At 36.5% G+C, this 25,833-nt stretch overlaps 1 protein-coding gene across 1 annotated transcript in view; it reads left to right on the forward strand.

Annotated features, from left to right (window-relative positions):
* HSF5 (heat shock transcription factor 5) overlaps window positions 1-25,833 on the forward strand; it is a 44,564-nt gene extending 18,731 nt beyond the window's left edge. The window contains 3 exon segments of the mRNA XM_078437358.1: window positions 2,206-2,727; window positions 5,015-5,192; window positions 23,581-25,833. Coding sequence (XP_078293484.1) covers window positions 2,206-2,727; window positions 5,015-5,192; window positions 23,581-23,651 — 771 coding nt within the window. The 3' untranslated portion in view covers window positions 23,652-25,833.

The raw sequence follows: 25,833 nt of genomic DNA on the forward strand, positions 1-25,833 counted from the left end.
CAGGTAAATTTTAAAAGTGTATGTCACTATTAACAGATTCTTCCAAGATAGTACAGATAATTACTTTTTTTTAATGAGAAAGGAAAAATGAAATAAAAAATGAGAAATTTAAGTGGTGATCCCCTTTTGCCCCCATATTGTACACACTATATTTTAATTATTTTCTGATTATTTATTGTTAAGCAATTGCATTGATTTAAGTGTTTTAGACTGCTATTTCTAGGATAAGCTAAGTTCCATGCTTTGTCTTTTTATGCTATAATTGCTTAAAGATTGGAATTATGTGTTTGCCTTTGATATCATCCAGTTGAGGTAGCTTCTGTGTTAACTGACTGAGCCACCCAGGCACCCCTATAGCTTCTGTTTTAAATGCTTATTTATTTTTGAGACAGAGAGAGAGAGAGAGAGAGAGAGAGAGAGAGCGCATGTATGTGTGCACAAGCGGGAGAGGGGCAGAGAGAGAGGGAGACACAGAAACTGAAGCAGGCTCCAGGGACCGAGCTGTCAGTGCAGAGCCTGACATGAGGCTCGATGCGGGGCTTGAACCCACGAACTGTGAGATCATGATCTGAGCTGAAGTCAGATGCTTAATCGACTGAGCCACCCAGGCGTCCCTGAGATAGCTTCTGTTTTTAAGAGAATATCTTACTAGTGGCATTCCAGTATGTAAAGGAACATTACTTTTTTTTGTGTTTTTTTTTTTTTTGACAAAGCTACGTAGGAAGTCAGATTGTTGTTCAAAGAGTATAGAATCAGATCAGATGGACTTAGTTGGATATTTTTAAAGGCAGGTACCATCGGGCATGATAGTCCAGTCTGTTCATCTTCACTAGAGGGACATATCTGTCCCACAAATTAGATGTTTTTGTTTGTGGATCCAGATGCTCTCTCCCTTGGATCATGCTGGAGATTCTCTGACAGTATTTATGTCTTAATTATGTTTATGTTTTAAATAAATTTTTAAAAATATCTTTAGAAGACCTTTTCTTACTACAAAGACAATACATGTTACAGGAAAATAAAGATAGGTAGACATAAAATTTTTTAAATGGAAAAAAGAACGTGTTTTAGGTGTCATTCTGGAATTAAAGGATTTGGTTGGATTGCAGATATTGGTGAGAGTGTGCATGCATGGTCAGGATAGCATAATGGTTAGGAGCAAGAGCTCTTGAGCTAGGCAACCTATGTTTGAAACTTGGATATGTCAGTTATTTCATTGTGACTTTGGGTAAATTACAGAGTTTCTCTGAACTTCAATTTCATCATTTGGAAATGGAGATGATCACATTTTATAGACCTCTTAAGAGGAATACTGTATATGAAGTACTTTGCATGTGCTTGGCACATAGTAAGAACTCAATAAATGGTGCTATTGGCTACAGTAAAGTGGCTTGATGCTTACACCATTTAAATTTACATTATATGGCATTAATGTCCTTTGAATAATTGACACAGTCTTTGTAGTGTGTTTGGCAATATCAACCCATTACATGTTTTATTTAGTTGTTACTCTTTAGTATTTACGTTCATAGCTTGAGATTATTTATCACTAAACATGTAATTGTATGTCTACTCTGTGCAAAGTACTAGGTATAAGAGAATGCATCTTAAAGGTATAAAGGATACATCTAAAAGTGACAGCTATTTTTAATCTATTGTTTTATTATTAAAAATAAACAATCTCAGGAACCAAAGGACATTCGATATTCCATCCATTTTTTCCCAGATCATTTGGAACAGAATATCAGTACCTCCCCCTGAATGTATAGAAGCATTGGTGGACTTGTGAGCATCCTGTGTTTGAAATTTCACTACTACATTCCTAAAACAGTATATGATAGATATAAGTGATGTTTTTGTCTGTCAACTTTTATGGAAGAATTTGGTATATAGACATTTTATCAGCAAATAGGTATTTGAGTACTATAGCTTTTTGATTTTGTATACTTTAACACTGAAAATTATTGGTCCTTTCCAGTATTGAACTTGGCATAGTGGTTGGCATCTATTAGTTGCTAAGTAAATGTTAACAATAGAATTGCAGCTACCATTGCTGAAAAGTTGATTGGTGTTCATGTTGTTTCAGTGAGCTTTAGTTAAATTTAATCTATTTGTTTAACACTTATGAACCTAAACACTGTTGCTTTCCTCCTTAATCTCATATTCAATTTTCTATCCAAACAGTCCTATTTTCTCTTTTCCCAGAATCCTCCAATGCAATCCTCCTATCCAGTTGAATTTCTGCCTTCTAATTGGCCTTGCAGTACTACTGATGAAAATAAAAAGACAGAAGTAAACCTAGAGGCTGTTTTTCAGATAGTAGATGAGTTGCATTCCTCCCCTAAAATGGAGATGGTGAAGGTGGAGCCTGTTGAGAATCAGTGCCCAACATCTCAGTCTAACAGAGGCCAGCATATCGTAGCTAATTCAAACAACAGCAATCCATCTTCCACAAGTCAGGCTAGCCAGCTGGAGCCACTTACTCCTGTAGGCTCAGACATTACATCTTTTGTAGTCGGAACAGAACAAGCAATTACCTGCTCTCTACCACAGTCACCTGAGTACATCTATACCATCCACACAGCTCAGCCTGTTGAAAATACTACAGTGCAGGAATCTGCAGCCATCCAACAAGCTCATGTCAAACTGAAGGAGCAGCTAAGTCATAATCCATCTCCATCTTCAGTAGTATTTGTGCAAGAAGGGCTACCATTCAGCACACACCAGGTAAGGGGGCAAAGAAAAAATCCTAATAAAGCTCAAAGTACCTAGTGCTTCTTGCTATAAACTGGTCTAGTGGAGAGTTTGTCCACCTTTAATTTGGGTTTAATACTGGTTCATTATGCTTTCCAGAAGGATCATGTCCCAGTGATTCTGCACAAAAAATTCAGAAGTAACCTTAAGCCCCAGACGTGTTCTTACTATGTTATGGTCTGAAGTCAGCCTCTAGAGAGGCAGTCTGAGCATTGTGGTATAAAACTTACTTTCATGTTAAAAGCATCCCTTGAGTTTTGCTTCCTATCTTAATTTGAATGGACAAGGTGTGCCTGGCTGATTCAAATCCACTACTCAGAAGGGATGGTTTATCTGACAGATAGTATCAGGACTTTCCAAGCTATTTGTAGCCTGGGGGTAAAGAGATGGTTAGAAGTCTGTTCATAGTATCTTACAGCATTATTGAATTCTTATTTCACTTGTGAGCATACTGTGTTTGAATTTCCTTACTAATATCTACATTCTTAAAGCAGAATTCTGACTAGTTTGAGAGACATATTCTGAAGGTAGAAGCTAATTCCTTTATTGTTTATGACCAGAAAATGAATAAAGTTGATTCTAAATAAAAGCACATCTAAATTACAGTCACTTTTTGTGAATTAAGTATTTTTCCTACTTTAAATTTTTTTTCTTGATCTTAGCCTGATATATATTTTTAAATTTTTTTTTTCTTTAATGGGACTGAAAATATTGTCACTGTTAGATTCCCAAGATAACTTTTAGATAGTTGTGTTTTGTTTTTGTTTTTTAATTAAAAAAAAGTTTTTTATTTTGTTTATTTGTTTATTTTGTTTATTTTGTGTATTTTTGTTTTGTTTATTTATGTTTCTTTATTTTTGAGAGAAAGAGAGAGTGCAAGCAGGCGAGGGGCAGAGAGAGGGAGACACAGAATCTGAAGCAGGCTCCAGGCTCTGAGCTGTCAGTGCAGAGCCCAACATGGGGCTCAAACTCACGGACAGCAAGATCATGACTTGAGCAGAAGTCGGATGCGACTGAGCCACCCAAGTACCTGATAGTTGTTTTTTAATGCATTCTTTTTTAGCTCTAATTTTGGATCCAAAGTCTTAACGTATCTATCAACTCATTGTCCTTTTTGAGTCCAGCTGTGGAAATCCAGTATATCATGTGTTAAAATAATATTATAAATTCAGTAGATCAAAGATAGGCCCATTGTGTTTCAAATGTGTTGTGGAAAGAACATAAAATTTGTCTTTGTTCCTTCATAGTTCACATCCAAAATATTATATTTCATACCTTAAAATTGCATTTATAAAGTTACTTTCTCTTTAAAAAATATATTTGAACAACAGCTGTTAAAAGTTGTGTTTTTAACTTTTAGCTTTATTTCATTATATAGTTTCATTTAAAAAAAATTTTTAATGTTTATTTTTGAGAGAGACAGAGTGTGAGCGGGGGAGGGGCAGAGAGAGAGAAAAAGACAGAATCTGAAGAGGCTCCAGGCTCTGAGCCATCAGCACAGAGCCCGACGCGGGGCTCGAACTCACAAGCTGTGAGATCATGACCTGAGCCGAAGTCGGATGCTCAACTGACTGAGCCACCCAGGTGCCCCATATAGTTTTATTTAAAATAAATTCATAAAGAAATAAGAATATTTCAGAAGTTGGTCATCTTTATGAAAGGATTTGACATTCCAAAGAAAACTTAGGAACTCTAAGAAAGAAACTCATATCTCATAAGCAGAACAGATCTAGATTTTGTAGGGGTTGAAGCTTATACAATTTTGAGAGCTTCTCTAAGACAAAGAATACAAAATTAGTAGAATAAAGTGTCCTCAGCTCCACTGGCATTATCCAACAGGATTATGCCTATGACCATCTCAATGTTACCAATGGGGGTGGAAATCTGATGGAAGAGATACTAGAGTGGAAAAAGATAGTGGTCTTAACCAGTTGTAAATTTGTGTGTGTGTGTGAATTGTACCAAAAAAAAAAAAAAAAAAATCAACAAGCTTCATGGTTAATCTTCCTCTGATCATAAGTAAATGTTTTAACTCCATATACATTTCAGTGGTTTGTGTATAGGGAAATAGATATCTTACAAATGAATATTCAGATTAGCTCAACAAAATTAAACGTGGTATCATTCATAAGAATGAAAAGCCTTTACAAACATGTTTGTTGTATCATGTGTCAATAATAGAACTCCTCTGATAAAATATCTTAACTTTTAGTAGATATTTGAGGGAAATTCATAATAATTAGTGGGTTTAATATTTTAGGTGGATGCCAGTATAAAATGCCAGACCAATCCACCTGAGAATATCTTGCCTTCAGAACAGATGGGATTCCTCATTTCAGAAATGGGCCCTGCTAGCAAGCCTAGTAAAGACACAGGTTTATCCACTCCAGCCAGATACAGAGAGCGAAGAAGCAACTCGCAGCAAGGAAAGTCCCCTGGTAAGGATTACTGTGCTCAGAATACTAGAATTAGAACCATGGTGTAAAATAAATGTATGAATGACAGTTTTTTTTTCTGAGCCTTCATTTTTTTAATTCATAATTGTATGATACTTATCACATTGCTTTTTTACATAACTGTAATTTTAACTCTATATGTTTTCTTAATTGTCCTTATAAAGTATGTAAAAGTTATTTTCCTAATATTGCATGTAAAAATTTGAGCTTTCAAAGAGCTAGAACATATTAAGTAAAAACACAGGAATTTGGGTTATTTAACTTGGAGAAGGCAAAGATGAAGGGTGATTTAATCACTGCTTCAGATAGATGCCAAAGACTTTGTAATTATTGATGTACTTGTTCTCTTATTAGCAGACTGTAGGATAAGAGGGAATATACTTAAAATTGTAGCAGTAAAGAATTAGATAGTCATTAATAACATTATCCTGAACACATTATGATAATAGTATCAAGAGTGGCTTTTGCAGTGGCATTGTTTTTCCTGTAATTTATAGGAACCCAAAATTAATGATTGTTTTAGGCACATAGAGTTGGTTCTATTGTTTGTAAGGCAATTGGACAAAACCATTTTTTAAGAAAATAGTAACATCTAATAAGACATGTTTCTTTATGTGATTCAAAAACAAGTCATCAGAGTCTTCAATGGCCAGCTTTAATATTCTCAAATTGTATGCATGTCAGAGGCATGCAATCCAGGTAGAATTAATCAGGTCAGACAATCATTTTAGCCATAAAAAATTAAAAAAATATTGAGAAATTATTTGAGAATTTCTCCAAAAAGTAAACTAATAGTGATATGGTCAAGATCTTGCTCAGACTCATAGGGTTCTTTCTGCAAAACACCTTTTAGGCAAAGAACTATCCTGATCACTACTCTTATTCATTGGACTTAGCTTGTACAGTCACTTTTAGTTGAATATATATGGTCCAATCCATGATAAAAGATTAAGAGATTAAGATTCCTTACCACTAGAGATGTTTAAAACAATGGCATAGACTTTGAAGGTGATTTAGAAAAGGACAGGAACTAATATTTGTGCATACCCATTTTTAATGCCATAACCAAACTTAATGAAAGTGGTATTGTCATCATTTTGAAGATTGGGAAGTTTAGGCTTGGAGAGGATTAATAACTTGTTCAAGGTCACACATTAACTAATGTAGCTAATATTCTACTCACAATCACTCTGTTGACTGTGTCCTTACATAAAGGACTGTGTCAAAACATAAAAGTTTTTAAGTTTGATGTAGTCCAATTTGTTTTTTGTTTTTGTTTTGTTTTGGATTTTGTTTTGTTTTGCTTTTGTTGCTTATGCTTTTGGTGTCATTTCCAAGAGATCATTGCTAAGTCCAATGTCATGAAGTTTTTCCTCTGTGTTTTCTTCTAGGAGTTTTACAGTTTAGGTCTTACATTTAGGTCTTTAATCCATTTTGAGTTACTTTTTGTATATGATGTAAGATAAGGGTCCAACTTCATGCTTTTGCATGTGGATATACAGTTTTCCCAACACCTTTTGTTGAAGAGATGGTCCTTTCCTCATTGAGTGATCTTGGTGTCTTAGTGAAAGATCATCTGATCATATAAGTAAGCATTTGTTTCTGGTTTCTCTATTCTAGCCCATTGGTCTATTTGTCTCTCTTTATGCTAGTACCATATGATCTGTTTAACCTCTCAGTTCTGCCCTTGTAGCACAAAACCAGCCATAGAGAATATGTAGATGAACAGTTATGGTGATGTTCCAGTGAAGCTATATTTACAAAAACAGGTGCAGGGCCCAGTTTAACCCAGTGGTCATAATTTGCCAACATCTGAATTAAACTAACAGCTTCTTTCTGAACAGCAATAATGGAAGCCAGAAAAGGGTAGAATCACATTTTATTTTATTTTTTTTTCAACGTTTTTTTATTTATTTTTGGGACAGAGAGAGACAGAGCATAAACGGGGGAGGGTCAGAGAGAGAGGGAGACACAGAATCGGAAACAGACTCCAGGCTCCGAGCCATCAGCCCAGAGCCTGACGCGGGGCTCGAACTCACGGACTGCGAGATCGTGACCTGGCTGAAGTCGGACGCTTAACCAACTGCGCCACCCAGGCGCCCCTAGAATCACATTTTAATATACTGAAAGACAACTGCAACCTCAGAAGTCTCTACCCACGAAAATGATCATTCAAGAATGAAGGCAAGACAATGAAGACATTTTCAGATAAACACAAAATTGAGAGCATGTGCCACACCAGGTCAACACTAAAGGAAATTCAACTGGGTGTTCTTTTTTTTTTTTAAGTTTTTTTTTTTTTTCTTCTGAGAAAGAGAGAGAGAGCAAGTAGGGGAGGGGCAGAGAGAGGGAGAGAGAGGACCCAAAGTGGGCTCTGTGCTGACAGTGTGGGGCCCGACACAGGGCTCAAAGTGGGACTCAAACCCATGAACCATGAGATGGTGACCTGAGTCAAAACCAAGAGTTGGACACTTAACTGACTGAGTCACCCAGACACCCCTACAGGGTGTTCTTCAGGCAGAAGGAAACTGTGGTAAAGGTATTGATTAATATGGGCTTTGATGAATCAAGAGTAGGCACTGTAGTTTCTAGGATAATCACCAACACAATAGAAATAATCCAAAAGAAGGCAGGAAAGGGGGAAGGAAGGAAAAATAAAGAAGACAATGAGAAAACAAATAATACAATGGTTGACCCAAATTCAACCAATACAATGATTATATGTAAAACTTTAATTCAAAGGCAGAAATTGCTAAAGTGGATAAAAGAACAAACTCCTACAATAGACTGATTATAGGAGACACATAGGTTAAAAGTAAGTGTATGGGGAAAGATATAATATGCAAACAGGAAGTATGAGAAGCCTGGTATGGTTATTTTTAAATATCAGATAAACAGCCTTTAAGACAGAGTATTATAATGAGAGTCTGCTTCATAATGGTGGACAGTTAATCAGTGAAGCATATCAACTATAAATGTGTTTTTGTGTAGTAATAGAGCCTCAAAATATATGAAACAAAAATTGACAAAAGGAAAAACAGGCAATGCCCCAATATAGTAGGATATTTTAATACACCATCTAAGTAATTGATAGAATAACTAGACAAAATATTAGTAAAGACATAGGAGATCTGAACAACATAATCAGCCACCTTGATTTAATTGGCATTTATAGAACACTGCATCCAACAACTACAGAATATGCATTATTTTCAAGTGCACATAGTACATTCACCAAGAGATGTCGTATACTGGGCCATAAAACAAGTCTCAATAAATTTACAAGAATTACAGTAATACAAAGTGTATTCTCTTAATATAACAGAAGTAAATTAGAAATCAATGACAGTAAAGGAACCAGGGAAACCTCCAATATCCGGAAATACAGTGACATACTTCTAAACCATAACTCAAAAACAAAATCTCAAGAAAAATTAGAAAATATTTGGAACTGAGTGACAATGAAAATATATCAGTTTGTGAGATGCATCTAAAACAATGTTAGCCGGGTGCCTGGGTGGCTCAGTCGGTTGAGCATCGGACTCTTGATTTTGGCTCAAATCATAATCTCATGGTTCATGAGTTCAAGCCCCATGTGGGGCTCTGAGCTGATGGTGCAAAGCCTGCTTGGGATTCTCTCTCATTCTCTCTCTGCCCCACCCCTGCTCGTATTCTCTCTCTCTCTCTCTCAAAATAAATAAATCAACATTTTTTAAAAACTTAAAAAAATAAAACAATGTTAGCATGAAGTGTGTAGCTTTAATATTAAATTAAATTAGAAATTTTAATATTAGAAAATATTAGCTAATATTAGAAAAGAAGTAAGATCTAAAATCAATGACCTGAAGTTTCAATATAAGAAACTAGAAAAAAAAAAAAAAAAAAAGGAGGAAAGTAAACCCAAAGTAAACATGAGGAAGGAAACGATAAAATAAGAATAGAAATCAATGAAATAGAAAACAATTGAGAAAATTAACAAATATAAAACTGGCTCTTTGGAAAGATCAACAAAGTTGACAAGCCTCTAGCTAGACTGATCAAGAAAAAAGAGAACCCAAATCATAACTATCAAGAATGAAAAAGAGGGGCACCTGGGTGGCTTTGGTGTCTAAACATCCGATTTTGGGTCAGGTCATGATCTCACAGTTCGTGAGATCAAACCCCACATCGGGCTCTGCACTGACAGCTCAGAGCCTAGCGCCTGCTTCTAATTCTGTGTCTCTCTCTCTCTGTCTGCCCCTCCCCTACTTGTGTGGGCCCTCTCTGTCTCTCTCAAAAGAAACAAACATTAAAAAAAAAAAAAAGAAGAATGAGAAAGAGATTACCAAGGTGCCTGGCTGGCTCAGTTGGTGGAGCATGTGACTCTTGATCTCGTGGTCATAAGTTCAGGCCCCACATTGAGTTGTAGAGGCTACTTAAATAAATAAAACTTAAAAAAAAAGAAAGAGATTGCCACCTCAGAATTTATGGATATTAAAGGAATAAGAGAATACTGTGGACAGTCTTACATCAATGAATACAAATGGAATAGACACACTTTTTGAAAAATATAACTTACCAAAATTCACACACTTCTATTAAAGAAGTTGAATTGGTTATTAAAAACTTTCCTCAAAATAAGAACAAAAATTATAGACCAATTAATCCTCTTGAATACAGATGCAAAAATCATTAACAAAATAGTAAATTGAGTCCAACAATATTTAAAAAGGATAATACTCTACAACCAAATAGAATTTATCCGAGGAATGCAAGGCTTGATTGATTTTCAAATGTTAAACAATGTTATTTGCTATATTAACAGAATAAAGGAGAAAAACTCTACGATGATTTTAAAAGATGCAGGGAAAGCACTTGACAAAAGTCAGTACTTATTCATAATAAAAACTCTCAACAAAGTAGGAATAGTAGAAAATTCCTCAAACTGATAAATAGCACCTATAAAATATGTATGGCAAAGATCGTAATTAATGGTGAAAACCAAACTTTATACTTTAGAGACTGGGAACAAGGCAAGGATGCCTACAGTCACCACTTATATATTCAGTATTATACTGGTGGGCCTAGCCATTGCAATAGGAAAGAAAAATAAATAAAAGGCATAAAAATTGAAAAGAAAGAAGTAAAAGTATCTGTTGATGATATGATTACTTATATAAAAAAAATCTAGGGAATCTACAACAGAACAAATAAATGAATTTAGCAAGGTTTTAGGACATAAGATTGATATATAAAAAGCAATTGTATTTTAATAAACTAGCAGCACACAATTGGAAAATGAAATTAAAATACCAAACATTTACAGTAAGACCAAAATCCTAAGATACCTAGGAATAGGTCGAACCAAAGATGTCCAAGACCTCTACATTGAAAACTTTAAATTTTGCTGAAAGAAATTAAAGAAGACATAAATAAAGTGGAAAGATATGCCATATTCATGGATAAGAAGATCCAACATTGTTAAAGTGACAGCTCTCTCTAAACTGATCTGTAAATTCAGTGCAATCTCAATCAAAATTCCAGTAGACTTTTTTTTTTAAGTTTTTTTTAAAAATTATTTTTTGAGAGAGAGACAGAGAGACAGAGTGCGATCAGGGGAAGAACAGAGACAGAGGGAGACACAGAATCCGAAGCAGGCTCCAGGCTCTGAGCTGTCAGCACAGAGCCTGACAGGGGGCTCGAACTCACGGACCGCGAGATCATGACCTGAGCCGAAATGGGACGCTTAACCGACCAAGCCACCCAGGCGCCCCTTCAGTAGACTTTTTTAAAAATTATAATCTAATTCCGAGATTTAAAAGGAAATACAGGGGCGCCTGGGTGGCTCAGGTCATGATCTCGCGGTCCGTGAGTTCGAGCCCCGTCGGGCTCTGTGCTGACAGCTCGGAGCCTGGAGCCTGCTTCAGATTCTGTGTCTCCCTCTCTCTCTGCCCCTCCCCTGTTCATGCTCTGTTTCTCTCTGTCTCAAAAATAAATAAAACATTAAAAAAAATTAAAAAAAAAAAGGAAATACAAAGGTTATAGAGTTAACAAAGCAATTTTGAAAGGAGATTTTATCTGATTTTAAGACTTACCACAAAGTCACAGTAATGAAAATTGTTTGATATTGGTGAAAAAGATAGACATATCTTTTCTATTTGTGAATGAAACAGAATAGTCCAGAAATAGATCCACACATATGTGGTCAATTGATTTTCTAAATTTTTTTTTTTTAACGTTTATTTATTTTTGAGACAGAGAGAGAGCATGAACAGGGGAGGGTCAGAGAGACAGGGAGACACAGAATCTGAAACAGGCTCCAGGCCCTGAGCTGTCAGCCCAGAGCCCGACGCAGGGCTCGAACTCACCAACTGTGAGATCGTGACCTGAGCTGAAGTCGGACACTTAACCCACTGAGCCACCCAGGCGCCCCTGTTGTCAATTGATTTTCAACAATGGTGCCAGGGCAATGCAGTAGAGAAAGGTAAGTCTTTTCAACAAAAATTAGCGTTGATCCATACCTCACACCATAATTAAAAATTAACTCAAAATGAATTACAGATCTAAATATAAAACCCAAATATATAACACTCCTTGAAAAAAAAGGAGAAAACCTTTGCTACTTTGGAGTGAACAAACCTAAATATAAAACTCAAACATACAAAGCTTGGTGAAAAATAACAGAAACGCTTTGCTACTTTGGAGCGGACAAAGATGTCTTAGAGCACAAAAACGTGATCAATAAAGAAAAAATTGATAAATTGGATTTCATCAAAATTTAAAACTTTTGCTCTTGGAAAGGCATCATTCAGAAAATGGAAAGACAAGCCAAAGTCTAGGAGAAAATATCGACAACACATATGTGAAAACAAAGGACATATTTAGAATATAAAAAGAACTCTTACAGTGCAATTCAAAAGTGGGGGGAATATATGAACAGACATACCACTAAGTGGTACAAGTGGTCAATAAACACATGAAGAGATGCTTAACACGTTTAATAATCAGGGAAGTCATTGGGAGTCACAGGGAGACATCACTACCTGCCCATTAGAATGGCTAAAATTTTTAAAGAAAAAAACAAGACCGTACCAAGCGTTGATGAGGCAGCTAGAACTCTTCATACACTGCTAGTGGGGAATAAAAATAGTGTAACCATTTTTGGAAACCATTTGGCAGTTTCTTAAAAATTAAATTAAGCATACACTCATCACAAGTTATGAATTACATATAAATTACAGTGTATCCCTACAACAACAGAATAATATTCAGCAATAAAAAGGAACACATTATCGATACATACAAATCATTACGTTGATGTGGTCCTTGGGGAATATACATTTCTTTTCTTTCTTTTTTTTTTTTAACATTTTATTATTATTTTTTTTATTTTTAAAAAAAAATTTTTTTTTCAACGTTTTTTTATTTATTTTTGGGACAGAGAGAGACAGAGCATGAACGGGGGAGGGGCAGAGAGAGAGGGAGACACAGAATCGGAAAGAGGCTCCAGGCTCCGAGCTGTCAGCCCAGAGCCTGACGAGGGGCTCGAACTCACGGACCGCGAGATCGTGACCTGGCTGAAGTCGGACGCTTAACCGACTGCGCCACCCAGGCGCCCCAACATTTTATTATTTTTAAAATAATCTCTACACCCAACGTGGGGCTTGAACTCAAAATCCCGAGATCAAGAGTCACATTCTTTATGGAGCCAGCTAGGCACCCCTGGAATATACATGGTTTCGGAGCAGTCCAGTTTTTGTTGCCTACATTTTGTTAGAGAGTGTGTAAAGGGTGTGAGGATTACTTAAGAAGCTGAACAGTCCTATATCTTAGCAGGGCATGTTTGTTATTTCTCTGGCATTTCAATTCTTAAAAAAAAAAAAAAAAAAAAGGTAGACTACTGATTTGTTTGCCTTTGTTCATTCCAAATGTGAGTTATAGCAGAGATCTTATTTAGGTAGTTTTTAAGCCTGAAAAGTCTGGTATTTGATTTACTGTGTACTTTGCTCATCCCTTTCATTCAACCTAATGGAACCTATATTGAGGTCATCTAAAAGAATGGGTTCCATTGGAAAGATAATATTCTTAATCTGATCTTTGCCACAGAGCTCTCTCCCATTGTCTATCAGAAGTACTTGAGAAAAGCTTCAGGCCCTCTTACTATTATTTCACGTTGGGATAATGAAGTGGTTGGGTGCACAGTCCAAATTGCTGATCTCTAGACAATAGGTTATCAACTACAGGCAGAGAAGTATTCCCTTCTATCTTTGCTTGTGCTTTGGCTACCTCTAGCCTGAGTTCATCTCTTATTTTAGGACTTTGCTGAATGTGTCAAGAAACAACTAACACTGTGAATTTTGTCAGCCTTTTCCCTTATGGTTACTTGCTCACTTGGCATGTGGCCTGTCTTCCAGGGTATCACGGTAACAATTTTATCAAATGTTTTGACATGGGTTACAAAGATCACCAGTGTTCTAGCTAGTGTCATAATTACCTGCTGTCTGACCACCAAGCTCATAACATGTATTTTAATTTGAATAATAGCAGTACCTCACTTCTAGATTCCAAATTCCATATTAGTCCATGTATAAGTTAGGCTGCTGTAACAAAACAAAAAACTAGTAGCTTAAACAGTTTAGAAGTTTGTTCTTCCCTTACGATATAGTCTGAGGATAAACTGTCTAGAGCTGATGTGGCAGCTTTACCTCTCTCTGGTAGCCCTCAGGTGTTGCAGGGTTAAAAATGGCTCACCACTATATCAGTATGTTGGCCAGCAGGCTGCTATAAATATCCTTTCCTTTTATGAGCATAATCATCACTTACGCTCTCATCAGTTTGACTAGAACTTGGTCACATGGTCAAACTAGCTGAAGGGGAGCTTGGAAATGTAGTCTTTACCTGGGGACCATTTGCCTAGTTAAACAACACCATGATTTAAATTTTTTTTTTTTCAACGTTTTTTATTTATTTTTGGGACAGAGAGAGACAGAGCATGAACGGGGGAGGGGCAGAGAGAGAGGGAGACACAGAATCGGAAACAGGCTCCAGGCTCCGAGCCATCAGCCCAGAGCCTGACGCGGGGCTCGAACTCACGGACCGCGAGATCGTGACCTGGCTGAAGTCGGACGCTTAACCGACTGCGCCACCCAGGCGCCCCAACAACACCATGATTTAAAGGAGGAATAAATATCAGGAGACAAGTAGAAGTTTCTGTTACATGGACTAACAAAATACAAAGTATTCTATTCATCATACATAAAAACTCCTACAAATCAATAAGAAAAAGTCAACCCAATAAAAGTAAAGAAAATGATATTTATGTGCAGTTCGGAAGAAATAAAGTGGCCAATATGCTTGTAGAATGATGTTGAACCCCTCAGAGAAATCAAGTAGAGAAATGCAAATTAAATCAACCCAAAAGATTTTTTTTTGATTGGCAAAACTTAAGCTGTTGATAATATCCAGGTTTGATAAAAGTTTAGGGAAAAAGGAACATCTTAATACACTGTAACTGGAATGAATTTGTATAGCCTTTTGGAGGGCATTTGGCATTATTTGTAAATAACTAAAATGCTCATGTGCTTTGACTCAGGAATTCCAGTCCTGGCAGAGTTCACTGTTGTGTCATGTATGATAGCACAAATTTGGAAAAAGTATAATTGCCTAATAGGGAGCTAGATAAATTATAAAAAATTAATGAAATACTGTGCAACCATTTAAGAAAATTAGCTTGATATGTTGTTACCTAGAAAGGTAGTAAGTGTTCATAACATATGTTAAGTGGATGAGGCAAGTTGCAGCACAATATGTCTAGGACAGCCTCCTTTCTAGGAGGAAAAAAAGGAAGTATATACTATATAATTATAGAAAAAAGTATAGCAGTATATGATAAAATGGATTCATGTAATAGTGGTTACCTCTAGGAAAGTAGAATTGGAGGTGAAGAGAGGTACTTTTTTACTTTTCAATTTGTGTATGAATATACACAATAGTAGGATTATGGGAAATTTTTACTCCCTTTTTGTATTTTTATAGATTTTTAAAATTGAAAAAAAATCCAAAAATACTAAAAATTGCTTAAATATTTTAAAGTATTCTTTCAGTGTAAATTTAAAACCATCAAAATAATAGGAATGGGAAATTAAAAAGAATATTTTGAAAAAATATTTATATCCCGGTTATTAACCTGACTTCAAGGTTTAGATATGATTGACCCAAGCTAACTGTATCCCACACCTAAAATGCTTTTCCAAGATTTTTTAGAATTTCTAGGGCTTACTATGACTTTTAGTTTTAAATTTCCTGTTTCTGTTTAATTCCGAAGTCATCCATTTCTCACCTCCTACAGCTCTTCTCTCTTATCTGCTCCATGCTGTTCCAGATGTAGAACTTGGCCCTCTTCCTTTGTTTCCAGCCTTTCCCCATGCATTTACATTAGGCATTTGTATGTGTTCAACTCTTTTCTGAAGTTTTGGGGAGGTAAAAAGGGTTTACATTTAAAATACTGCATAAAATTTTAGATGGAATGTTATCTACCTTTCTCTTTAAAAGGCTGTCAGTCACTTTGCCATTTTCTCACCTTTCTTTGTCACTAATCACTATGGCCTCTGCCATGTTGTCATCTTTACTTGTACCAGCACTGTATCTTCTCTTCTCTGGTCTTTTTTTCTGTGCCTTTGGGAGAGACGTTAGATATTTCCTCTATTTCCTAATGTCTTTGAGACCTTACTTTCTCCAACCAAAACAGCTTGTCAAGTATAGTCTCTACAAAGATAGTTACGTGCCCAAGAGGAACTCTGGTGCCTACTGTTAAAATAATCACTTCATCTCTTTCACTATTAAGGTTATAAGTGTAGCTGATAAAATAATTAGGACATTATCTTTATTATCTCTTCATTTTCTTTTTTTCCTTAAGTAAAGACTTATCCTTTGGTCAGTGTTGTTGATAGCCGAGTCTTAATTGGCCTTGAATTCTTGCTGTGAAATAGAAGAGTTGTGACATATTAGCATTATTATGACAACTGGTCACATTTCCATTTATTAGGGGCAAGGAGTAAATTACTTAAGCTAGAACCTCTTTACTAAAAAGTTAGCTTTTGTAATGAGAGTGTAAGCAGAAATACGGTTCATGAAGTACAAAATTATTCTACCTTGATAGAACTTAACCTAATGGTTGGCTTATGAAAACATGGCTATAAATAAGGTTCGATGGGATTAAAGACCTTAACCAAAGTCAGTTTAAGTTTTATGTACTATCTGTTAGAGTCTGTATAGCATAGCTGATACGAAGAAGGCTTTTGGTATTAGAAAAACCTTCTATTTATTATTTTTCTCCCCTCTTTACAGGTAGTTCCATGAGGGAAAGGCCTTTCTTTTGTTAAATGATGTATCCTCAGCACCTACAGTATTAGCATTAGCTGTGGCACTCAGTGTTTGTTGAATGAATGACATGCTTTTCCACCCCACTTTAATCTTAATGATGTACTTCAAAAAAAAATCCTTGGAAAAAAAGCAATCTTTTAAAAAAATGTGGTAAAATATATATAACATACAGTTTATCATCTTAGCCATATTTAAGTATATAGTTCAGTAGCATTAAGTACATTCACATTGTTTTGCTCCCATTACCACTATCCATCTCCAGAACTCTTTTCATTTTGCAAAATGAAACTCTGTACTCATTAAATAATAACTCCCTATTCTTCCTCACCCCCAAGCCACTGGAAGCCACTATTCTTCCACTTTCTATCTGAGCAATCTTTTAGTTAGCCACCAAAAGATAAGTTTTGAACATATGAGGAGTCAAAGCGCTCCTCAGGTTTCTTTTAAAAAGTATTTATTGAACAATTGCCTAGGGCTTGGTACCATACCAGGTACAATAGAGACAAGTCGTGTCCTCTATAGTTCTATTCTTCTGGAACCAAGAATTGTGGATGTCTTACTAAGATGTCATTCCATATCTCGTTATTATGCTCTGACATTTATTTTATATTTTTTTTAATGTTTATTTATTTTTGAGAGAGGAGACAGAGCACAAGTGGGAGAGGGGCAGAGAGAGAGAGAGAGGGAGACAAAGAATCCGAAATATGCTCCAGGCTCTGAGCTGTCAGCACAGAACCCAACAGCGCGGAGCTCAAACTCGGAAACCATGACCTGAGCCGAAGTCGGACACTCAACCAGGAGCCCCCTGTGTTCTGACATTTAAAACCAAGATATGTTTGGTTATGAATTTTACTTTTTGTAGCCATTTATTTTCTGTTTCCCCCTTCTTTTTGTCTGGTCATTTCAAATTAATAGGAAAATATACATTAAGAAAATTTTTTTTTTAACGTTTATTTATTTTTGAGACAGAGAGAGACAGAGCATGAACGGGGGAGAGGCAGAGAGAGAGGGAGACACAGAATCGGAAGCAGGCTCCAGGCTCTGAGCCATCAGCCCAGAGCCCGACGCGGGGCTCGAACTCACGGACCACGAGATCATGACCTGAGCTGAAGTTGGAAGCTTAACCGACTGAGCCACCCAGGCGCCCCGGAAAATATACGTTTTTAGATAAAATTCACAAAACATAAAATTAACCATTTTAAAGTGCAAAATTCAGTGGCATTTAGTATATTCACAATGTTGTGCAACCTCTACCTCTATCTAGTTACAAAACATTTTCATCACTCCTAAAGAAAACCCCGTATTCATTAAGCAGTTACTTCCAATTCCTACTCCCCCAAGCTCTTGGTAGCCTCCAATCTGTGTTCTGTCTCTATGGATTTACCTCTTCTGGATATTTCATATACATGAAATCATGTAATATGTGACCTTTTGTGTCTGGCTTATTTTACTTAGCATAATGTTTTCAAGGCTCACCCGTGTCATAACATTTGTATCAGAACTTTCTTTGTATGGCAAAATAATATTACATTGTATATATATACCACAATTCATTTATCCATTCATCTGCTGACGGACATTTGGGCTGTTCTTACCTTTTGGTTATTGTGAATAGTGCTGCTGTGAACATGTGCGCATGTAGTGGAGTATCTGTTTACAAGTCTTTTGGGTATATACCTAGGAGTAGAATTGCTGGGTCATATGGTAATTCTATGTTTAACTATCGGCCAAACTATTTTCCATAAAAGCTCTAGCATTTACGTTTCCTACAGCAGTGTAGAAGGGTTCCCATTTTTTTCATATCCTCGCTAGCACTTGTTATTTTTCCCCTTTTATTATTGTTATGGCCATCCTCATAGGTGTGAAGTGTTATCTCATTGTGGTTTTGATCGCATTTCCCTAATGATTAGTGATGTTGAGCATCTTTTCATACGCTTGTTGGCCATCTGTATATCTTCTTTGGAGAAAAGATAATTTTTTTTACAACTATTATAACAATATTCTGTTTGATGAAATCTTCTGTTTTGGTTAAAAATCTCTTGATTATAGCCCTAGTGAGTGTTACAAGTTGGTAAACTATGGCCTGTGAACCAAATCTAACATACTGCCTGTTTTTAAATGGCCTGCAAGATAAGTATGGTTTTCATATTTCAAAATTTTTTTTAGTGCTTATTTATTGTTTTGAGACAGAGAGGCAGAGCATGAGCAGGGGAGGGGCAGAGAGCGAGGGAGACACAGAACCCGAAGCAGGCTCCAGGCTCTGAGCTGTCAGCACAGATCCCGATGCAGGGCTCAAACCCACAAACTGTGACCTGAGCTGAAGTTGGATGCTTTTTAAAAAACTTTTTTTTAAATGTTTTATTTATTTTTGAGAGAGAGAGAGACAGAGCACGGGTGGGGAAGGGGCAGAGAGAGGTAGACACAGAATCCAAAGCAGGCTCCAGGCTCTGAGCTATCAGTACAGAGCCTGACGCAGGGCTTGAACTCACGAGCTGTGAAATCATGACCTGAGCCGAAGTTGGATGCTTAACTGACCGAGCCACCCAGGCGTCCCATAGTTTTCATATTTTAAATGGCTGGAGGAAAATCAAAAGAAGAATATTTCATGTCACATAAAGATGATATGAAATTCACATTTCAGTGTCTATAATAAATGAGGTTTAGTTGAGCTGCCTCACATGGCAGGAGGGATGAGGGAGCTCTCTGGGATCTCTTTTATAGGGGCACTAATATCATTCATAAAGCTCCGCTGTCATGACCTAATCACCTCCCAGAGGTCCAGCTTCTAACACCCATCACAGTGGGGTTAGGTTTCAACATATGAATTTCAGGGAGTTAAACATTCAGTCTGTTGCACCCTGTGTTAGAAAGTTCTTGTTCTTAGCTTCTGATCTTTTCACAGCCCTGATCCTTGATGACCAGAGAAGCCCTTAAGAGAGTAAGGAGGTACTTGTGAGGAGGGCTCAAATTGACTAGTATTCAGTTTAGTTCTTACAGATGACCAAATGTTTTTTTTATTTTGATACTAAAAGGTTAAAGAAGTAATGATAGAAACCAAAGGTAAAATTCCTAAAGTATCACTTAAATTTCAACTGTCGCTATCATTAGGACTATCTCCCCTCAGTATGGTTTCAACTCTCACCGTACATTATTTATGATAAAAATAAGGAAATTTCATGAAATCACCTCTAAGGGCTCCTTTGCTTCCAAATTCTGAAATACTATGATTCTAACATTAACTGTTGGATGTCATTTTGTTGCTCGATATCTCATTGAACAGTGGCATCCTATATTCCAGAATTTATCAGTGCCCTTCTGTAACTGAGTTATTTTGAAGATGTCTGCCATGTTTAAGTAGGAACATGTCACACTTCAAACTTTCTTTGAGTTTTTTTTTTTTTCAAATAGACTACAAGTTGATTAAATAATCCAGATTGTATTGATTTCAATAGATGTGTGTTTTGTTAGAAGGGGATGGTCAGTCACAGTCTTTGCCATGCTGTGCATAGGCTTTTTGAGCACAAGTTAACTTAAGGAAATACGTTTTGGATCAAAAATACCAAAAGGTAAAGGAAATTAGATTCAGTCATGCGCCTCCAATTTCTTTAATGATATCACTCTAAACTGAATACACCCAAATATTAATTTTATAGTAGAAGCTACACTCATTCATGTTCTCATGGGATGTTAACTTTCTGGTTAAGGGAAATTGAAGGTTTACAACCAAAGTTCTATTCATTCCTAAAGGAAGGACTTCTCATTTTGTAGCTCTTGGATTATGGATGAGATTTCATTTAGATAATAACCCCCAAACCCTAGAGGGTGCTCTTGGAAGGAATTAACATTCCCAAACAAGTAGATGCAATGCTCTTGGCTCTCAAGGCCTTTCAACTCTCAAACCAACTGAGCTACTGTGATCCCCAAATACTTACCTTCTCTGGTGAGTATGCAAGCTTCTCTTCTAAATGAAGTCATATAAACCTCTAGTAGCACCAGGCTAGTCTGTCTTCTCATATTTTTATTGGTCTCTATACTCTTGTAACTCCTTGATTGGCAGCTTTGCTAATGAAGGAAGTTCACTTTAATAAAATTACTATGTTTAGATGCTCATTATTAGAAACTGTGTGCCAAGTGCTATTTTAAAGCCCAATCATTAAGGTTAAGAGGGTTTGTTCACACTACTTTACATAACTAATTCTGAGGCTATTAAAGAGCCACACAGGCTATTTCTATTTTAAACATGCCTATCTATGATGTGTTCTTATCCATTATTTGAACCTATCAATATGGTAAAGTCTTAATAAGCAATGAAATGAATGACATTTGTTCACTGATTTAAAAAAAAAAAGGGTTTGAGGCACCTCGGTGGCTTCATAGGTTAAGCCTCTGACTCTTGGTTTCAGCTCAGGTCATGATCTCACAAATTGTGAGATGGAGCTTTGTGTTGGCCTCTGCACAGTGCAGAACCTGCTTGGGATTCTCTCTCTCCACCCCTCCCTTGTGCTGTCTCTCTCTTTCTCAAAATAAATAAACTTAAAAAAAGAGGGAGTTTGTTGCTGCTGTTTTTCAGTTTACCTCCCCATGTGAAATCTGTAGTTGCTTTAATAGCCTTTACCTTTGTCATTATCAAGAATTCCTACTCTGCTTTCAAAGCTGGGTTATAACTGGGTCTATTCATATTCCCAAGTCTTATTTTAATATGTTCTATTACCATTTGGCCTGTCCTTCCCCCTTCCCCCCCCCCCCCCGCCCTAATATGGAGCTGAGATGTTTAGAGAATAATCATTAGGTGTTACTCCTACATCTTCTGGTCAACTTTTAGAGATCCTGATGCCTAAGTAGCACTCCACACCAATTAAATCAGAATGTATGGGGGTAGGAGTCCTATGCATCAGTATTTTTTTTATTTTAAATCTTTTAGTGTTTATTCATTTTTGAGAGAGAGAGAGAGAGAGCGCGCATGAGCATGGTAGGGGCAGAGAAAGAGGAAGACACAGAATCTGAAGCAGGCGCCAGGCTCTGAGCTGTCAGCACAGAGGCTGACACGGGGCTCGAACTCACAACCCGTGAGATCATGACCTGAGCCGAAGTCAGATGCTTAACCAACTGAGCCACCGAGGTGCCCCTGCATCAGTATTTTTTAAAAGATCCTCCAGGTGATTCCAATGTGCAACAAGGTTTAGAAACCACTGGCTTTACTTAATAACCATGTAGACTTAGCGTAGAGGTTCTTGCTCCCAGTATCAATTTACGCCTCAGAATTAATTAGATGACCTTATAATAATGCACTTTAAACTATTTGAAAAAAAAGATGTTATATAAATATAACATATCACTATTTTTGTTACTATATAGACTTTAAAGAAAGACTTTTGTGGTAAAATATACATATCATAAAATTTGTCATTTTAATCATTTTTAAGTGTACAGTTCAGTGGTACTAAGTCCATTCACATTTGTTGCACAACCATCAACACCAACCACCTCCAGAACTTCTTCATGTACCCAAACTGAAACTGTCCGTTGCACAGTAACTCCCATAACAGTCCCTGGCAACCACCATGCCACTTTCTGTCTCTATAAATGTGACTGCTCTCGTTACCTTACGTAAGTGGAATTATGCAGTATTTGTCCTTTTGTGACTGACTGATTTTAGTTAGCACAATATTTTCAAGGTTTATCCATGTTGTAGCATGTATCAGAATTTCCTAATTTTAAAAGCTAAATAATATTTCAATGTATGTATAGACCACATTTTATGTGTCCATTCATCGGTCCTTGGACACTTGGATTGCTTCTGCCTTTTGCCTATTATGAATAATGCTGCTATGATCGTGGATATACAAGAAGCCAATTTTAAGTGATAAAATTATGGCCTTTCTCCCACTATAAGATGCTCATCTGGATAAATTGCTTGTTCTTTATGGTTAGGTTGTAGTGTAATTCACCAGATGAGATGACCTGCCCCTAGTGACTGGTCTACCTTTTACAAAATATGGCAAAATTAGCTATTGTTCCATATGCTTTCTGGATTTCCTCAAATATGGTGGTAGAATTATTTTGTTGAATCAGCTCTCTTGCCCAGTCTGTGGATCAGTCCCACAGAGGCTGTGTTCTAGAAATACAGTGACAAAAGTCTGTGTCTAGAGTGAAATAAAGGACTTATGCTATATAGTTTAGTTTAATTTCATTCCCAAATGCTACTATGGCAAAATCGTAAGCTTCAAAACAAACCTAGAAAGGTTGGTTCCCCTAGAAATTATAAACTAGAAGTCTGTATGTTGCTCTGGAAGTTGTAAACTAATTAGCTTGAGTCTAGAAGCCACAGTAAGATCCTCTGTTACTCAGGCCGTTTAGCTCTACTCCCATACATGGCCTCTTTGTATTACAAAACCTAGTACTTGAGCTGAGAGTTCAGTTTTTTAGTGCTTTCCATTCTTAGTGAACCCTTTTTGTCTCTTGACCTCCATGAAGGGTATGCTTTCTTTTTTACACACAGTTCAGGTAGGTGTTTCTTCTACAAGAGATCAGCTGTGTTGTCAGTAAGGGGAAATTGTATGGAGTCAATCAACTTTGGAAAAGTAGTGATTACTTATTTTAACATTGTATTTCTGAAAGCATTATTTTCTCATATTCCCACAACCCACCCACCCACTCATCTTTATAGGATCAAAGAAATGAATTTTCATTTGTGTGTGTATATTTCACTTTGATCCCTTTGACACTTTTCCTTAATTTTTCACTTAAAAGGCAGTTGAAGTGAAAAGAGGCTTAGCTGCATCATTGAAAAGATAGCAACTGTACACTTTTTGGTCTCACTGGGTTAACAACTGGGCTGCATCTGTGTTCTTTAGAGGTACAGGAATGTCCCAAAACTGAGATCATAGCATTTTAGAACCAATTCTACACTTAACCTCGAGCAACTTGTTCTTCTTGTCTGAAGACTGGTCTATCAAACTCTCCAATCTGAGAGGCCAAGAGTGAGTAAACAAATCTTCTTTCTTTCTAGATCTTCATCTGCTGGTGGACGTGGCCTGCAAACAGGAGCACTTTCCAAAGGAGGAAGAATTAAAAGAGTGAGGAATGGAGGACATACGTGACATTGTGCACTAGCTGTAGCTGAGGGCAGACTAGCCTTGCACATGACACACTGTTGGGAGTTTTTCAGTTCTGTTAAGGAAAAAAAAAGTATTTTTGTTTTGTCAATTGAGAATTTTATTAATTGAGAATTGGGATTTTGGTATTTACTACAGCTTTTCAGTTCAGATTATTTACCTTGACAAACTATTAAACATCTAGCAGCCTTTTTTTTTTTTTTTTTTTTTTTTTTTTTTGCGTCCAGATCCCTTTCAAATGGAAAGTCCTGGCCTTCTGTTACAGTCAAGAAGCATCTAAAAACTGCTGCAGCTATGGTACTGGAGAATAATCTGTGTGTGTGTGTGTTGATTTGCTGTCTTGCCACTCTCAAACTTTAGTCAGCACAATTCCAGAGGGGGAGTTCAGTCTATCTGTTTCAAGTCACACTGTGATCCTTCTAGAGAAGACTGTGCGAAACAAAGGCATGTGAGGTCACCAAGATCGCAGGTCTAAATGGGTCAGGAATTCCAGGGAAGAAACTCTGAGAAAGAGCTAATTTTCTAACTGATTAACTAGGAAATGCTCTTACTTCCTAACCCAACATTCTGTTTCAAAAGCGAGGCACCTGGACTTGGACCATCCATCACACTTAACAGCTCCTGATTGTTTTATATTAATGGGAGCATTCTTCTATTTTCATATCTTTCTTTAATTTTAATGATACATTTTCATAAATGGTAAGAAGGTTTTGTTATATATCACTTATGTAAATGTCTTCTAAAATTTTTTTAATTTGTTTAATATATTTATAAATGCTGGTAGAGTTAAAAGTTTTAAAGCTTTATATTTTTATTAAGATTGCACAATAGAAGGATAAAGGATGCATGTGTAAGATATTTATTTTGAAGGGGAAATGTGTGAACAAAAACATTAAGAGATTTAACACTGTTTTCTTACTTTAGATTTTTACATTCGGTACATGTAAATTCTCATCTATATATACTGTGTGCAAACTTTTGGGAAAACCTGATCAGTCATTTAACAGAAGCTATACCTCTGACATTTTTAATAGTTTATGTCTGGTTTAAGCTTCTGAGAGAATTTTGGATAGTGGGATATACCATAACATTTTTATTTTATCCCCTCTGAAGGATTCTAAATTCAAGTAGTAGGATTGTGGGACTGGTTTTTAGGAGAGGTATCTTGGGTGTCCACTTTCTGTGGTTGATCCCTCACTTGCTCATCTAGTGATAGCAAGAAACTTTATGATTTTAAAGTCTTTTACACTGACTAGAACTTTCTTATTGGATTCTGCTTTGGTTGTCCTAATAAGAATTGCAGAAACAAAAGGAAAGTAGGAATATGAAACTAATTAAAAAGAAAAGGCACTTAGTGATATGACATAAATACTATGCTAGTCATTGTGGGTGTAACAATTCATCTCTTAAATTGCATTGTGCCTTCCCAATGATGTCAAACCATAGACGTGTTAACAGAGATAGTAGTTTTTTGGAAAAGGATGAGTTCTGTATTGGTCTGCAGTGACTCAGTTTAGATATGAAAGTAGGTTCTGAAAAGTGACCTGTTTGGTCTGTCTGATTAGATTAGTTGATGTCCACGTGATGGGCATTTATTCATCTTTATTAGCAAGGTTTAAAAAAGATGAACAGATTATCAAGACTCCTCCATCTTTTGGCCAGACTATGTATTTTGGCAGAGTATGTGAAGAGGAGACCCAATTTCCAAATGAAGGAACTTTGCCTTTTCTCTGTCATGTTGAGAAGCTGACAAACTGTGTAGGTGACATTCCTTCCCTTAATATGCCTTTTTAGCTCTGTATCTGTTGAAAGAGATAATATCCTTTGAGGAACATATGTCAAGCAGAAACCTTGGCATGGCTTAATTAATGAAATGCCTTTATCAGCTTTCCAAACTTTTTTATATGTGAATACAACAGACCAAGGAGCTGGATCTCCTGTTATACTCACATGCCTGCTATCTATCAACTAAAGCTATCATCGCTGACTTGGGAAAAATGTCAGAAGATAAAATAAAATCTTTGTGTGAATTGGCCAGTAGGGTCTGACGCATACTAACAAGGTTTCTGACTAGCTCCTCAGTATTTCAGCACCTTAAGCACAATAAATTTCAATCAGTCAACAATAAAGTGAGTGTTTCAACTGGA

Source organism: Panthera onca, chromosome E1, assembly GCF_046562875.1.
Source record: "Panthera onca isolate mPanOnc1 chromosome E1, mPanOnc1 haplotype 2, whole genome shotgun sequence".
NCBI lineage: Eukaryota > Metazoa > Chordata > Mammalia > Carnivora > Felidae > Panthera > Panthera onca.